The sequence below is a fragment of the Pomacea canaliculata genome, linkage group LG8 (assembly GCF_003073045.1).
Source record: "Pomacea canaliculata isolate SZHN2017 linkage group LG8, ASM307304v1, whole genome shotgun sequence".
Lineage (NCBI taxonomy): Eukaryota > Metazoa > Mollusca > Gastropoda > Architaenioglossa > Ampullariidae > Pomacea > Pomacea canaliculata.
In genome coordinates, this window is record NC_037597.1 from 10,773,071 (window position 1) to 10,791,368 (window position 18,298).

The following is an 18,298-nucleotide window of genomic DNA, read 5'->3' on the forward strand; positions in this document are numbered from 1 at the left end:
TGATATATGTACTAAACAATAGGAAATATCAGAACATGTAGATTTTTATTTTTAAAAATTACAATATCTTTTACTGCGTAGGAGCTGTACAATTTGCACATTAACGTTTTCTTTTCATCCAAGGTTATTAAAAATTCATACGACTGGTCCCTTTGTCTTTAGAAGAACCATACAATTAAGTGCTTTTAAGTGCCTACTAATTTCAGCATGAGTGGAAGTGGCGGTAACTCTTAGCGAAAAAAGGAGTTGCGGTTTTGATGTCAGGGCTGCTACATCGTAAATAATTCAAAATGAACATTTGCAACTGGAGACTATATCGTTCTTGCTGTCTACTTCGGAGTAACGTAATAGCGAGATGTGGTCGAGTATTTTCATCCCCCTCAAAGCCAAAAGAGGTGAAGTTAAATTTAGAAAGTAATGATAATTTATAAGTACGTTACGGGTTTAGCATGCACGACGCCATGTTAAGGTGCTTGAACATCGGGTACGTTCATATTGAAAAAAATGGGGTTGAAATAAGCAAATAAAACAGAGAAAAGTGGAATTTGGAGGTGTGATCTGTTTAATGAACCGGTTGATATACATATTTAAGTAGTTGCTTTCACCGCAGGAGATGTTTAATTCTGATCTGATGCTGACAGTAAGTTTAAATTAATGCATTCCTTATGAATAAACATACTGTCATAAGGCTCATTTCAGTTAAACTCACTCAAATGTCATGGATGAGAATGATATCAGTGTAGCGAAATAGATATGATGCATGTGAGATTAATGACCGTACTCGGGCCTGACAAGTGTTGGGGGGATGCTGTAGGCCCGAGGCTGTAAATGAGGCCCAGCATTTGTCAGTAGATTTTTTACCCTTCCTTTTAAAGAAAGGTCATATATACATCCTGGGGAAACTAGGAGGGGAAAAATTATTTTAAAAATGTGGAAAGACCCTGAAAAGTCACTATCAAGTCCACATGGTCTGCACTCGCTGACAGCATGCAAAATACCGAAGTCCTTGCAGAAATGGAACATACCTCTATGGACTCAAGTCTTTTCCCCAGCAAACCTCATTAACTTGAAATGTAACATGTCTCTTAGACTCTTTGACCTTTTTTTTTTGGGGGGGGGGGGTATAAGTGAAACATTCTGGGCATGTCTTTTGTAAAAACAATGTAAAAGTATAATATTCATAAAGGTTGTTTAGAAAAGGGAGTGCATGTATTTCAGACAATACATTAGTATGATATCAGTTTAATAAAGATTTTGAATTATTGATCCTATTCTTTCCAGTGTTCTCATTAAGCTTATTCCCTTGTTAGCAGCATTAGTTATTTGGTCAACATAAGGTGACCAGTTATTTTTTCCAAGAATATTACTTAAGAATTGAATCTGGGAGCTGTAAATTTATGGCTACCTGATTTTAGGTTGGTTTGTTTGTTGTTTTTTTAAAAGACTCCTGGGTTTTGTTAAAGCTAAAGCCTTTATGTTTCCATATACCAAATTGCTATTTTGTTAAGGTCTTTGTTGATTTCTAGATTTTAAAAAACCAACTGATTTTACAAATCTTCTTAATAATGAAGTATCATCTGTAGAGTGTTTAATCTTTACTTTTGACTCCTTTGGGAAGACCAGTAATCATTAAATTGTAAGGGACTTAGAACACGTTCTTGTGAAGCTTCATTGTTACTTCTTTGGACATTGCTCCCCAACCTTCACAAATATTTTCCTTCCTCTCAAGGATTTATTGTTAACTATCTTGCTAGGAAAGCTTTTAAATCAGGCTGTCATGCCAGAGCATGTTTTAGGCCTTCTCCATGCTAAAGAACCCTCCACAAAAGTTTTTACCTTTGTTGTTGTTGTAAGGTTGTTATATAATCTGTTGTACAGTAAAATTAGTTTACTTCGTACACCTTACATTTAATTTTCAGCTCTATCTCCAAAGCTGTTACAGTTGTAGAAGTATTTCTGTCTGGTGGAATTGGTTTAAAAGATTTCTGTCTGGTGGAATTGGTTTACTTCATACACCTGGTCTTCTGATTTTAGTTCATAAGTGTTTCATTGTCCTTAGAGGCTAATAAAAATATCCTGTCACTTTACTTTGAATCTCTTTACTGACCTTATGTTTTTACACCGACTTTCTGCAAATATCTTGTATATAGAGTCTAAAGATTTTTCAGATCACTCCAAGACCATTTTTTTGTTACATTTTACTACAATGCTCAATTTTTCTTTTGTTTTAATAATAATTTTATGTGTTGTACAACTGTGTTGTCAATTGTGTTTGCACACATGGGTAAAAGTGAAAGGGTGAAAGGAGGTGTGAAGAAAAATTGTCCTCTTTGCCCTCGGGCTAGATAGCCCATCTCTTCTCCCCACTAGTTTTGGCACACCATGCAGTGCAATTTTATTTATCTCGGAAGGCAATTAGGAAGCAGCTCACTCAGTTATAACTTACAATAATTTAAGAAAAGCACACATAGCAAAAACATCAACATCTTCTCAGAGTTGGTATCACAATGAAGTTTCCTGTCAAATATTGTAACCAGGTATCTAAATGTTTGAACAATATTGACCTAAATGAGAGAAATGGATTGTGGTGGACTGTTGTCCTAAGTTCTCAAAACATTAAAATGCAAGGGAAAAAAGATCCTTAGGTCCTTTTGTGAACATACCTAGCATGTGCTACAGGTGGTTAAGAAGCATAAGGATTTATCATAAATATGATTACAACAACCTCTTATTGAACTTGCATATCACAGCCAGAGGCCGTCATTCAAATAATATGATAGAAAGTACTTTTTCTCCAGCAAACAACATGATCAAAGACTTGGTTAGTAAGAGGTGGGGGAAGAGTAGGAACAATCATATTGGTATCATGCATCCACTAATTGGCTGGTCCTTTAATCTTGCTGCACAGCAGTCCCCTACTGTTACATTAAGATTGCTATAGACAAGAGCTTTAAGTTTGCCATGACCTTTTTATTGTGAAATGGCTTAATGCAAAAAATATGTCAACAGCACTGATCTGTCGAGTGTTCCGCAGCCAAAATCTATTGCTTTATCATAACTTGATGCAGTCTACCTGCTTCGTAATTTCAACATGCTTCTGAAATGTTATAAGTCCAGCATAAAACTCTCCTCTGCTGTCTTCGATGAGATGACTACACTTTCTACTTCATTTCCATAGGAAGACCCTACAAATAAATACGTAAGACAAATTCACCTATATGAGCAGTATATAAAAAAAAAAAAAAAAAGGTCTGTTATCAGGCTAAAATATAACCAATATAAGCCCATTATATTACACAGTTTGACTACTTGACAATGGGTGATAGAACTGTGAAACTAAAGCAAAAACTGTCTAATCATGACAGTCAAAGGTAATAATTTTGTCCCTACAATTTTTTTGCCTGCATCTGCATTTTGCAGGTGTTTGATGATCAGAGATCATTTGATCAATTTGTGCAAATTAAAGATAGCCAAAGGATGCACATCTCTTCTTCTTCTTCTTCTTTCCTATATGCCCCCAGTGGAGCATAGGGCCGCAACCACACCTCGCCATCGGACCCGGTCCTGGGTATCCCTTTTCAGTTGGGACCATGTCATGCCAGCAGTCTCTGCCTCCCTGTGGACTGATCTCCTCCACGTCTGTCTGGGTCTCCCAACCTTGCGCCTCCCCTGTGGGTTCCAGCCCAGAGCTTGTTGCGTTAAATTGTCGGCTGGCTTTCGTAGAGTGTGGCCAATCCAGCCCCACTTCCGCTTCTTGATGTCTTGGCTGGCAGGGTTTTGGTTGCCTCTCTCCCACAGGTCTGCATTGGAGATCTTCTCAGGCCATCGGATGTTAAGGATGCGGCGCAGACATTTGTTGATGAATGTCTGTATCTTGTTGGTGATGGCATTTGTCACCCGCCATGTCTCAGATCCATACAGGAGGATGGACTTTACATTGGTATTATAGATGCGGATCTTGGTTGGTAGAGACAAAGCCTTGGAGTTCCAGATAGGTCTGAGGGGGTGGAATGCAAGCCTGGCTTTGTTTATTCGGCTTCTGACATCTTCATCTGAACCTCCGTCTTTGCTGCTGACTATGCTGCCAAGGTAGGTGAAACGGTCAGACTCTGTAATACATTCTCCATGTAGTTGGAGTGGAGCTTATTGATTTGTGTTGACCTGCATTACCTCCGTCTTTTTGATGTTGATGGTTAGGCCAGTCATTGCTGCTTCTTCTGCAAGCCGAGTGAGCTTTGTCTGTGCGTTTTGTTGCTTGTGGGACAACAGGCTGATGTCATCCGCAAAGTCAAGATCCTCAAGCTGCCTGGCGAAGGTCCACTGAACACCTGTGTTGCTGTTAGAGGTTGTTCTTCTCATGATCCAGTCTATGACGATCAGGAATATTGTCGGTGAGAGCAGACAACCTTGCCTCACGCCAAGTCCTCACTGCGAAGGGGTCAGTCAGCTTTCCCTTGTGTATCACCCAGCATACACCAGATATACCAGATATACCATATACCAGATGTTATTTATTTAAAGTTAAAGTGTACACAAATGTCTTTCTTTTAGCTGTGTGATGTGATTTTGTTTCCAGGACAAATTCAAGATAGAGGATAAGCCATCTTGTTCAAGTAAAAATGACTGGATCGGGCCTCCAGATCCTATCTCTAATATCAGACCTGTGAAATTTGGAGAACATCCTGAAGAAACAGACACAGAGCGCAGTTTTCGACAACAGTGGGTAACGACCATACAGTGGAATCAAGAATTCTGGTATAAACATAATACCAAGTTCTTCAAGGTGTTTATGACTTAAAAATTCTTAAAATGTGAATTTTGGATTTTTTTTTTTTTTAGCATATTTTGTTGTAATTTGTTCAGATCCATCCATTGTGTACCACCGCTACGTACAGAAAGTATTGTTTTTTTAAGTTAATACAGAAACAAAATGGAAATATATGGTAAAAATATTTAGTATTTTAAAATATTAAAAATGCTTTAGTTTGAAGTAGATGTTTTCCATCATGCTGTTACATTGATAAGTTACTCTAGTAAATATACCCAAACATTAATAAAAATTCAGTCCTTTATATTTCCTTTTCTATCTTTCATTTTTCTGTTCACTTTTCAATGCTTAAAAACTGTACTCTTTCCTTTAGTTTGCTGTCAACAGTTTTTAAGCATTGAAAAGTGCTGATTCTTTGCATTTGCAATGAACTTTATAGATCAACAGCCAAACATAACTGTAGTCCTAGCACATTCAGCAAATCATTTTTTTAAACATGGTCAGCTCCTTTTCATCTTTTCTCGTGTGCATATAGGTACATTTGATAGTACACTGATGTGTTTATTTTTATCCTGCAGGAGAAAGATGACTTTGTGAAAAATATAGAACAAAACAAAGGAGAAAGTAGCATTTCTTTGGAAGATCTTTCCAAGTTCTACAAAACATTTTTGGATGAAAATAGGAAAACCCACTTGAATTATAACCGGTATGCACTACATACACTTAAATTCCTGCTTTGTAAAATGTTATCAAAAGCTACATTAACACTAGTATTCTTGTTCGCTCAGATCTTGAAAATTGTTGTTACAAAGTACTATAGAAGTTGGGGGTGGGAGGGAACCCCTCAAAAAATGGGGGAGAGGAAAGGCTAGGCCTCATACATAAGCTAATTATTTTACTCTAATAACTGATTTAAAGGTTATTATCTCTTTAGCTTTTCAAAGACAAATTTTACATTTTTTGCAGGGAATGGTACAAAAGAAATATCTCCCTCTTATGGCCTGCTATGAAAGTTGCATTCATCCGAGGTTTACGACGATTAAAGACAACTGCACCTCAATCATGAGAAAGAAAAGAATGTGAGGAATGAGTGTGTAAGGAATGGAGAGAATTGAGTGGATGGTGCTGAAGGGAGTAATTTTGTGTGCTTGTAATGTTTACATATTGAGACCTTTGCTGATAAATGTATGCTTGTGTCATATCACCAAGAAAAATGTTTTCCCCTGTTTGTTCATATCTGCAAAACAAAATAAAAAACAAAAAAATGAGTGACAACTAACCAAAAAGACTGCAGAACCATTTCAATAAATCTTTGAGACAAAAGCATAAGAATTTGTCTTGTTTGAGAAATATATTAAAAATTGAAGTATACCATCTCAGCTTTTAGTCTAGTGAAAAGCACATCATCACAAGATTCCAGTAAAAATAATTGAAGTTCACCATCACACATCAAATTGCCACATAAAAACAAAGCAACCTATATATACATAATACATTTGCCATTTTTGTTCAAAATTGTTAGAGCATTAGGTATAAAGGACTTGATCATCTTTTTGGCAATAGGATTTTCTCTCCAGTCTCTGACCCAGAGGTTGCATTTGAAAATGCTGAGTGGATGAGATACCACTAATAATACAGCTTTCTTCCACACAGCCCTCATTTACAGATCAGCTGCTATTGGGAAAAAAATCTAGTGGCAAGCATTTTAGATATGAAATAAACTTACAGCTATACATATCTAATGCATTAAAATAAAGTTGCCCATTTTTTTTATTATCTTTTGTCTCTAAAAGAGTAAGTTGGATCTTTTCTAGGAATACAGGTTGGCCAACATCATTAGAAGAAAGTCCAAATCTGCTATAAGTCTGAATATAAAATACAAAAAAAGGAAAAAAACATCCAAAATTATAACATTCTGACAATGCCTAATACTTGAATAAAAGAAATTTATAACAGTAATTTTTTTAATCACTGTCATGATTATTGCGATAATTTCTTGATTCTTTCTAAAATCTTTCCATTTATCTAGGAGGAAAGGGTTCATGAATAACTAATACTTCTTACTCCTAATCACTTCGGTCAAACTTCTTTTGCCAGGCTTGGAGAAAACAAATGTAAAAGATGCCTGCTGCAGGGTCAGGCATTGATAACAGTGGGCGAAGGGAAAAAGACATATTAATAAACATCCATTAATTAAGCTGTTAAACAAATTAATATGGTTTTGGTAAAGGAACTAATCGTTGGAGAAACAGAAGTGTGCGGAGTGATGGTTTGCGTATCGTTTTTACAGTTTTGACAAACGACCATTCTACGCCCTCCCCGCTAAACACATGAAAGAGTGGAGGATTTTCCTGGCATTATAAATTCAAAAGTTTTTGATTATCTTATTCACTTATTATCTCCTGTCCTCAATAAAATTAATAATTCCGATATACAGTGTAGGGTCATTAAACCGCGGTGATTGGGTCCAAACTGCTCAACCGCGGCTTAAATATTTTTGATAGGGCATAAATTACAATAAATAAGGAAAAATTTAATATTTTTAACACAATCCTTTCTCTCAACTTTGTAGCATTAAATTGTAAGGTGCGAATCGGTTACAACCCAGCAAACACGCAAGATTCGGCCAATTTGGGGCCAATGTTACAAGCTTGGCCCCAAATTGGCCGAATCTTGCGTGTTTGCTGGGAATGGCTGCCTCCATAACACTGATATTCAGCGTGGATAAAACAGATTAATACTTTAATTTCAATGTAATTAGTTATTTTATTGTTTATTGATAATAAAAGACTAATCTTCTATAAATACCTCTGAAGTTATAAGCTAGCATTTATAAATATTTAATCAGAGATAGTGCAAAGCATGTCAATCATGAACATTCGAAATGCCAAAATGACAGCTGTCAACAACTGTCTCAAGTGTTTGAGAGGCCATGTCCAAGTCTGTACGGTCAATAGTGTAAAAAAATTGGGATCCAAGCATTTTGTGCGATATAAACGATTTCGCAGATTTCTGGACCACTGTGTTAAGCCAGTCCTCCTTTGGCGTTTAGCAGAACCTCTTTCCTTCCGCGCATTTGTCACTGTAGAAGTGAATCAATATACAGATCGATGGTGATAAGGGATGCAACGAGTGATGAGGGGAGCGTGGAAGTGCAGTATATATGTAGTTTTTTGTTTGTTTGTTTTTTTTTATTATTTTTTTTTTTTTTTTTTTTGTAAAGTGCCAGGAGCTTCCCGAAAGGGCCGAGATACAGCGCTATGTAAGTGAATTTTATTATTAAAATTAGTATAGTACTGCTGAATGACCAAATAGAAGTTAATTACTTTCCCACAACAGCGCAGGCATACGTCTATGGTTCCCCTTATCACCTCTGATGTTCAACAGCATCTACCACAGTTAGTGGCCTTCTTCGGCCGTTGCTGTCTCCACAAATTCTGTCCATCTGACCTCCGACAATCCCACAATGTCACTGGTACCGCTCTAACTCATGGCATGTGACGCTTCTTTTAACAATAATAAATGTGAAGAATGTAATGATAGCAATCAGCTCAACAACAATCTAAAGCTTTCAAAACTCAAACGCTACCCATTAGATGCGAGAGCGTCGTATGTCGACAACTAATTCTACCCGTATTCAGCTATACGTGAAGCACAAAGACTCCGCACAGGGCTATATTAACTTTTTCTTTGCGAGGCCAGCGCAACGAAGCGGTGTGCTGAGTGTGTGTATGCCACTGCTATGGCAGGTTTAGACTAAAATACAGGCTGGCTGACGCAGGGAGGTGCGTGGAGGGGGAATTGGTGTTCTACGCCGAGCCAACAGCTAAGGCAAAGCCAATCGCGTCAAGGCACGCGTGCAGGTGTGTTTACACGCCCAGGTGTGATCAGCATTATTGGTTCAAAGTGCCTGTCGTTGAAGAATATTCTGCTTTCGTAATTTTCGTCGTCGACCTTCATTAAGTGGGAGAGATAGAGTGAAGGTGGGGAACTGAGGTGCTCGTGATCTTGTTCTGAAAGTGGGGCCTTGGAGGCGAAATCTGTTACAAGTTTATCGCGTGAACAACAAGATTTGCCTACCGAGTCTGCTGTTATAAATGTTGAAAGTAACTCAGGAAACATAGGCAGTCAAAGGTGCAATAACAGAAACGTCGGCAGGCAACATAAGCCTATTGCGGAATTTCTTCCTGACGTACGTCATGGCTGACTTAGAAACGTGTGGGCAACGGCATTGTTGAAAGGTTAGCTTTGTCTGTCCTGTGAAAAAAGATTTTCACCGAAACACCAGGGCACTCAACGTACCGCTTTCTTCAGAGTGAAACTCGTCTTTTCGCCTTTAGCCCTTATCACAACTTTTTTTTTATTATTTATTTCAACTGGCATAACGGCTGGGCTTGGTGACTGAAAGGCTGCTACAAGGACAACACTTTCCTTACCTCTTTGCCAGTGAGATACTTGTGTTTTGGATCTTGCACCTGTACTCGCCGTGATCGAAGGGGTAGGAAAGATATAGTGTAAGCAGTGGTGGTCTTCACCTTCGTTAGTCGGCAATAAATAAACATGTTCATCATCGTTAAATACGGCCAAAACGAGACATTGCTATGCAACCCTAGCTGCGCTGTTATCAATCTCCTAACGAGCATAAAGCGGAGGACAGGGTTCGGCAACACTAACCTAATCCTCGATCTGTCCGACGAAACAGGTTAGTCACTGCGTCTGCACTCATTTGTTTACCTGTCCTTAATTTAGCTACAGCTTACCTGACATTGTGTGAAGACTCATAATAGTAGGAATGTTCATAAAGTGTTTCATTGGATCCTAAAAATCAGTTAGAGGTACCGTACTTATTATTTGGTTTAATGTATACAGTTTTAAAGGCCGTCAATATCCGTTTCCAGATAAGATGGCATGTTGTTTATATTGGGAATGAATACTTCATTGTTCTGAACCTAACAAGTTGATTAGTATTCTGTTTATTAGGAGAAGCGTGCATCGCGACCCATTGTTTTGCTCTCATAAAAGTGTCTGGTGGGCAAGGGCCTTCAAGTTGGTGGTATCGATGCCAACATATTCGGGAGCAATTTTGAGCTTATCGTTTAGGGTGCAGTTGTAGATCACTATGTCGCTATTGCCTTCTTAGATTGAACAGTTTGCCGTCCATTTGATATCGCAAACTCCTTTTCGCAGTCACGTAAGGCATTCATCATTGCAGAGAGGAAAATGCTGAATAAATTTGCGGGTAAGCACATAGCCCTATTTGACACCGTTAGATTTTTCTCATGTAAAGAAAAATTCCACCCGGACGAATCTAGTGAGCTTCTGTGGTCACCTAAACTTCTCCATTATCTCCCTGAGGCCATCCCTACTTACTGTCAAACGCCTTGGTCGGCTCAACGAAGGTATAGAGATCGCGTTGCTCTTGGCACCTTTCCTGGAGTTAGTAGGCCGAGACGATCATGCACGCATTGGCCTTTAGTTAGAATGTTCATCTCAGGATGCTGAAATGCAAGATGTCTGCGGAGGAGGAGTGTTGAAGATTTCGCCTACTCGGGAAAGATGACCTTTCATGTGGGTATCGCAGGACTGACGCTTACTCTTTCTTTAGTAGATGTGGACTATACTGACATCCTCACGTTGCCATGGACTGGAAGAGTTCGGTCGTCCGTAACAACGTGTGATGCAGGGCTGTGCTCGGACAAGGCAGTGTTTGTGTGACACCAAGGCCTGACTTTGATGAAGGTAGGTGTCCCATAACAACTGAGTGGACACTCCGAAGCTTGGTAATGGATGATTCATCCATAATATGTTATTGCGACTGAGTAAGTGAAATATTTGTGATGACCAGGTCATGCACTGCACACGTCTTTAAAAAACAAAAGGCTATTGCTGTTATATTTGAGAATGCCGTGCCTGCCTATGACACCGTCCAGCAGCTGATGAATTGAAGAGTGGGAGTATTAAAAGCTTTTGACATTTCGGGACAGCTGCAACAGTGATGTCTAGCTGCCTAACTGGTATGACAGTTCTCGTGCTCCACAATTGTTTCTTTTTATACTTGGTTTAACTGCAGTTTGTGCCTGTGTTCATAATTGACTGAACTTTAGTTTCTGCTGTGTTCTTGTGACCAACCGCAAGAATCATGCATTGCCAGTGTCAGTCATTACTTTTCTAGCTTCAGCGTTCCGTAGATACGTAAACCTTATTAACATTATGACCAGGCTCGTTCTTAGCCCCCGCGGGGCCCGAGGCAAAGGGCATGTGCGGGGCCCTTACGCCACGATCACACGGTTTTAGTTGGGATCTCAAGTCACTTTTTTCCTCAGGGATATCTCGTCTTTTATCATTGACAGCACGCTGCATACACATTACAACATAAGCCTACGATTAATTTATTTGTAACGTTCGTCAATAGGTTACAATCAAAAGCGCGGGGCCCCTTGAAGAGCGGGGCCCTAGGCAGATGCCTCGTCCGACTGCCCCTAAGCACGGCCCTGATTATGACTGACATGATAATTATTCTGGTTTCACTGAATCTTTCTCAAACTCCGTCGTTCTTCTTCCCAGGTCTATTGTTTGATCTTCAACTACAGATTACGCGACCATGTAGATACTAGCTTATCTACGGTGATTAGCTCTGTGGACAAGAACTATTTCCAGTTATATATGCTTTTAACCCAGATTAAAAAGGACTTTGTGGGCCTGAACTACGAACTTCAGATTTGTACCTGTTGCACGTCCTAATCTGTGAAGCCTGACAAACAGTTAAACTCCGTGACATTATTGTATCGGTGGATTTCGTTGCTTCTCTTGCATTATGTTGCGTTCGTCCCTGCCTGTGTCTTTTTAATTATTCAACTTTGTTTTAATATCAAATCTTTCGTCTAGGGGAAAGTGGCACAGTACGTTTGACTGATGTATTTCGCTCCTGAGTACCCTTGCTTGCTTTCTCCATTTATAGTACCACTATGTTCCTTTCACTCGAAACTTTATACCTCCCGTGTGGAACAGGTAAACCACCTGAGGTAATCTATGTTTGTGAGTTTGTGGAGATGTAATTCATGAAATTACTTTTAAAATCTGAATTTTGTATTATCATTAATGTTTTGAAAAGTGAAATGAACAAAAATTCATTCCTCTCTAGTACATATTTTTCTTTCAGGTCTCATCAAGGAACTGGATATCCATAAAACTGAATACGCCACTAACTACCTGGCCTCACATGCCACCTATATATTAGTGCAAAAGGACGTTACGCCGGAAGTAGACTCTTCTGACAGTAGATCAACAACTCCAACAGTTCAGCAGTACACTTACAAACCACTTCTGGAGCGCAGTACAGACCTGTTCCCGAACTTCCGCCTACACGTAGCAGAGGTGGAAAAGATAAGGCCCAAGCGAACCGGAAGCAAGTCCCCAAGCCCAGCCGGCCGTCTGCTGTCAAAGCCAAAGAAGATTTTAAACAAACCTGCAATGAAGAAAACGAAATGATCCACCTTCTTAACCACTTACCCTTTGCACCCGTGAGGACATAGACCATTTTTTTTTCCTGTCTGCAGACTAAATTTCTTTACTGTTTATAACACCAGATGACAACCACTACGATGCACTATCTATAGATTGTCGGAAAAATCTTGAACCATCTTTTGAAGCAACGTCAACTGCATCGATGAGTACCCTTGCTTGCTTTCTCATATCATTAAAAATGGATTACTTCCTACATCTGAACACTAACTTTCCCCACCCCTACTTTTTGTTTTAAATCCCCTTCTCTCCCCATGCGCCAAATGTGTCAGCTACACGAATGTGTGGTATGTTATATACCAACATGAGAAGCAGGCTACCATATTTTGAAACTTAACACACACACACACACAAAAAGAAGCGAAACAAAACAAAAACAAACGCGCGCTCGCACACACACACACAACGAGAGCGTTAACAGAACACAATAGCTTTTAGTATCATTTGTAAAAGTAGTTGAAAATGTTACTGCAATTATCTGAACAAATTGTAATCAATACCGTAGATAAAAGAACAGGGTGCTGAAGATTTTTGACTGAACGTATTAACCTATAATTTGTTTTTTAGAGTATGCCTGAGATGTATACTCGTATGTTTTAATAGCACTTATTTCCCCTTTACTTTCTTTGTATTACTAAAACTAAATATAGTCAGATGAATTAAAATTTTTCACAGTAAAGGGTCTTTGCGTTTTCATGTTTTACGTTCATTTTCACAGTGTTATTGTGCCTGCCAAAATTGAAGAAGACTCTGTTCACCTCCCTAGCAGCATTGAAAAAAAGGTCCCATCTGGGTCCCATAAAGATTGTCCCATTTTATGATCTCGAAAATCCGGTTCTAACTGGATCTCATAATACAAGCAACTACTTTTAGCCAATGGCATACGTGCACAGCGACCGTGGCCGCCATTTTTAAATTTTTGTTTCTGTTCGCCATTTTGTTCTCCAGCAGCTGAGCGGAAATTTAAGTGTTCTCCAGGATCAATTGCAAGCAGCATTCGACTGTTCGACAATACAGTATGTTTATCTAACTTATACATACTCTAAAGTAAATATACTAGTTATTCATTCATTCCAATAATGTCCAAATTCAATGCAGAATACCACGCTCAGAGAAGAAGAATTAGAGCACAAGTTAAGAACTACACAAAAGCAATAAATGCAGAAGTTTTCCAGAAAGAAGTAAAGGCAGGCTCAGCAGTTCTGAACCCTAGCAATTTGATAATTCTTTAGTCGTAATTAATGATGCAGAGAATTCGGAGCTGTCAGAATTTCCTCCAATAACTTGTGATTATCTGGCGATATTTCATCAGCTGTTATAGCATCCACTCGCGATCGGTTTCAGCTTCGCAATACCTAGATCAGGATCAAAACGAAACAGATGTAATGGAATGGAATTCTTTTCTTGATTATTTAGATCAGGAAGATCAAAGTGAAACAGACAGCGACACTGAATTATTACAGAATACCAAGCGCATATCAGAAAACGATTTGTATCAGGATTTAGCACTGGGCAAGCCAATGTAACATTACATTTAGTGCTTTGTCTCGTTTACTGAGTATTCTACGTAATTACCATCCATCTCTCCCCAAGCATCCCAGAACACTGTTGAAAACCCCCCAAAAGTTAAACATTAGATCTGTAGAAAATAGTTCTGGATATTATTTTCACTTTGGATGTAAAGAATCTCTGTCTAAATCTAGTCTGGTTGGATTATCATAAAAGTATGTTCTTAAGAAAGATTAAGGTAAGACTGTTCCACTTCAACACATTTTGATCTGTCATTATCAATTTGAATTGTTCTTCTATCTTGTTCAGTTACTTTTTAATAATTTCTTGAAAAGGGGGTAAATTCATGGGTACAGGGGGGCCTTTAGGAGGGAAAGAAATGTACTGGGCTGTGTTGTGTTTAACACCTGCGTTTGAACTACCAGTGCAAATATGCTGTACACATACATATTTTATTTATGCTTGCTTTACACATTTAACAGTGATGTTTACAAAGAGATAGGCTTTGCATATTTAGGATAAAATGACTACAAACTGCATGTTGTTTCAGCAGATGGCCTTATTCCATGTTGAGTTTTTGGAAGAAGCAGAAGGTTTAAAGGGGCCAGTAGCTATAATTCCAGACAGCTGGCTGGCTTTTAAAGATTCCAGTGGTCGCAGGATGTGCAACTGGCCACCAAAATCTGCAAGCTTCATTATTAAACACCAGATTCCTCATGGCCCATGCATCCAGTTCGTCTGCACAAGTCATTAAGTAAGTGCAATTTTTTAATTCATAATTAATTTATACCAGAAAGAAAATTTATGAAGTGTGTGAGCATTAATTGTCAAAATGACTGCTTTACCATTATGTACTGCAGGACAAAGGAAGGAGATAAAAAGATGATATCTGGACTGTTGGAACACTGTAACAGGTACTGTAACTTTGGTTATTATGCTGCACTATAAAAGTGTAGTATTGTTAAAGGGAAATTTATGATATACTTTTGGTCTGGATTGGTGAAATTTAATTTGGCTACTTTTTAATATTTCCATGAAGGTAACTGCCAAGCAGCTAGCCAAATCTGCGAGACACTGAAAGAAATGTCGGAGGTGGAGAATGATGACACAAATACTCCCAATCAAACAAAAAGGCCACAGATAACTCCGATTAGATTTTGGTTTGTTTTCATTTTCTCTTCTTAATTTTAGGGATATTTTTGGACATTGTAAGGACACAAGGCTGTGTCACTTTCCTGGTAAAATAGCATATTTAAAGTGATAAACAAATTTTGTCCAATAATAATAAAATGTTCTTTTAAAAAAATAAAGTTTTTAAACAACATATCAACAGCTTATAGTTTTAAATTTACTGAGCTAAATAAGTTTATGCAAATATATTCATTTGACACAGGGATGCACAGCTAACAGACAGCGAAGGAGAGAAGAATGCCGAGGAATCACTATGTGATGACCATTCAATGCAGCAGTGTCCACCACCATTGCCATACTCTCTGCCGCCAGTAGTTGTCAGCCCTAGGGTGTCCCCAAGTAGCAGCTATCAACAAAGTACTATTTCACCTTTGCCTTCACATCTCCAACACTCATTCTCAGGTTTTCATCCTGCCAGCATAGGGACCCACAATCCCTTGGAAGGTAATTTGAAGTCATTTTGTTTATAATCATTTTAAAAGTTTGTTTTTTCTTACCCTTGGCCAAGTCTTATTAACAGTGTTTTTGTGAAATATAGCAAGAAGTGGAAAATCCCAGCCTTCTTTTGCCATAGTGAAAAAAAAAATTGAAATAAATATGGATCAGATATCAAATAGATATATGACAAATAGGAAAAGCAACCAAGAGTAGTTATATTTTCCAAGCATTGTGAATTATAGTGAAGCCAGCAAAGATCACATCTTATATGTTTTCTGTTATTGTGTTCGTTGGTTCCAGCTCAACTAGAGAAACTTGGGACAGCAGCAACTGTCTCTTCTGGAAGAGATGAGAGATGATATAAAAGATGTGAAAAGGAGGCTTCAAGGATGGAGAAACAACACCAGGAAAAGGAGGTGACAGGAGGAAAACTGCCAGAGGGGTTCCATTTTCTCATACAATCTTCAGAGGATGTTGACCGTCTGGAGTGGGATTGGAAGACTGACCCAGGAAAACGGACACACTCAGTATGTGCTGTATTCTGATTTGTTAGTAGGAGTCAATTTGCTATTCCCTTTAAAGGTTTTTATCGCATTTTATTTTATAGAACAAATGACATGTCTGCAGTACTAAAAAGTAACAAAGGCATTGTTATGTTGGCATGGATTACAGCTGATAATAAATTTTCTGTAACAACTTCAGCTTGGTTACAGAGAAACATGGGAAACTTCCTTAATGGTTTTCATCCATATTTTGGTTTTATAATACTAGTTCTCATAGCATGTATCATGATACTGCCCACAGCAACTTTTATTTTAAAAAGTGATGTATGCTTATTATTGTCTGTTTCCAGGAATGCCATTTGACGATGGGTGGAATATTCACTTTAAAGCACGTGGTGAGGAGCATACTATCTGTGCTATTGTCAACTGACTCAGCCCGGTGTTACAACTTCAATGGTCTGAAAGAGAAGAAGGGACTCAAGAACCACCCCTTTATTTTACAAACAGTTCAGGGTAAGGATTTAAATATTTGACTGTGTTTTCATGAGATTAAAAAAAAACATTAGGGAGACAACTCTAGCCTGGCGAACTTTTCCTACCTCATTTCATTGTGATCCAATTACATTGGAAATATATGGACACATGTTTATGCAGTGTCTAGTCCTTTAATCAGCTGGTTAACACTGTGTAGAAAGGAATGAACACAACAATTGATAGACATCTTTACATTTCGCATGCATTGGGATTTTTTAAAAAATCAGTTTGCCTGCCTAAAGAAATTCTAATGCAGTTCCACTTGTAGTTCCTTTCTGATTATAATGCTTAAAATTGTTATGGAACTTTACATATCTATATGATTTGCTTGTACCTTCCTTTTTTTTCTCATTATATTCTGGATTTTAGGGTCGGTGACCTGCAATTAAGTGATTACTTTTTATGCGGACCTCATATTCTTATATTTGTTCTATTTTTAGATGCTGCAAGAAAAAGTTATCCTGAAGATGCTGACCTGCAGGTGTATACATCAATTTGGTTAGCTGGTGCTCGGGATCAAGAGAATAGCAGAAGGGAAGGGGCTGAGCACAGCCTGTACAAGTCAGTAAATTGTTATGGGGTGGACGACGAGTAAAGCTGTACAACTTTACCTGCAGAAAAAAAAAGACTGTTAGGTTTCACGAGATTTTTTTTTTTATCAGCTATTTATAAAAGTACAAGTTTTAAATTTGCATATTTTTTTTAAATGGTTGTAGTTAATACCAGAATCTGCAATACAGCCTGGAACTGTTTATATTTAATCTCGTGGATTTTATTTATTATAAGAAATGTCTGTTGAAGCTTAAATCACTCCCTTTTGAAAGCAATTCAGTTCATGCTCATCATTTGATATATTGTAATAGATCTCTGAACCTTTTCTTTAGGAAAAATCAGAGTAATGTAAAACTGCAATTTAATTTTAATGCTTTTGTCAGTGGATACTTGTTTTTGCTTCTTCTACAACTCATAAATAACGAGTGTTGCATTAACATGTCCTGAGGAAACATTTTTTATGCATTTAAATGGGACAATGCTTCACAACTGTTGTATATTTAAAATTATTTTTTTTAATGACCTTTTTAATTTAATTTTTAATTTGCTTTTTATCCTTATTTTCACAGACATTTTAACTTCAATAAACGTCAGTAAAAGACAAATGATGTTTGTTTTTTTTTTTTTGTGTAACATTTTGCATTCCTTGTGCACTTTTTTGCTGCTTAATTAATGTAATCATGGCAAAACACTCCTTATTAATCCATTTGTTTGGCATTTATAAGGTTATTTTGATGTATTTGATATAATTGGTATTTTTAGGTATTTTGGCATATTCTGATTTAAACAATGTAAATCAGAATATGCCAAAATACCTAAAAATACCAATATCAAGAAATCAACTAGGATTTATCTGGGATCTACCTGTTTTTTACATGGAAAAACACATATGGATCCCTTGCTTTGCCCATTTTTCCCTTTCGGCCTGGGACCCACATGGATTTGTCAGATGAATACCAGGTTAATCTGACATGGGTCCCATATGGGTTCCTTTTTCAATGCTACCAGGGCTGTTTGGTCTCCTCCAGCCAGTAAAGCGAAGGGACATCACTCTCCGTTTACATCATAAAGATAAAACTGTATCTTGCCTTTTATTTAGAATGAAAAAAAATACTGAATACAAATAACTCTCAGATGATGTGTCATGAACCAGCCTGGTTCAAGGCCAGAACAACAGGGGTGAAGCAGGGTAGGTAATTATAGGTGGGCAGTGGGCAGTTAAAGCGTACAGTAAATGGGAGCCTTTCTGTCCATTTTTACGCCTTGACAGGTCGAATTGACT

At 38.0% G+C, this 18,298-nt stretch overlaps 2 protein-coding genes across 2 annotated transcripts; both read left to right on the forward strand.

Moving 5' to 3' along the window:
• The first annotated feature begins 1 nt into the window (after nt 1).
• LOC112569869 (APOPT family protein Y39B6A.34, mitochondrial-like) lies at nt 2-6,094 on the forward strand. The gene is made up of 4 exons (XM_025247907.1): nt 2-395; nt 4,577-4,783; nt 5,347-5,474; nt 5,735-6,094. The coding sequence occupies exons 1-4, from the start codon at nt 291-293 to the stop codon at nt 5,832-5,834; spliced, it is 540 nt and encodes a 179-aa protein (XP_025103692.1). The 5' UTR covers nt 2-290; the 3' UTR covers nt 5,835-6,094.
• A 2,543-nt stretch (nt 6,095-8,637) lies between these two features.
• LOC112569871 (uncharacterized protein CXorf65-like) lies at nt 8,638-12,968 on the forward strand. Its single transcript, XM_025247908.1, has 2 exons — nt 8,638-9,470; nt 11,928-12,968. Exons 1-2 carry the CDS (start codon nt 9,329-9,331, stop codon nt 12,254-12,256), a joined length of 471 nt encoding a protein of 156 aa, XP_025103693.1. The 5' UTR covers nt 8,638-9,328; the 3' UTR covers nt 12,257-12,968.
• The last annotated feature ends 5,330 nt before the right edge of the window (nt 12,969-18,298 follow it).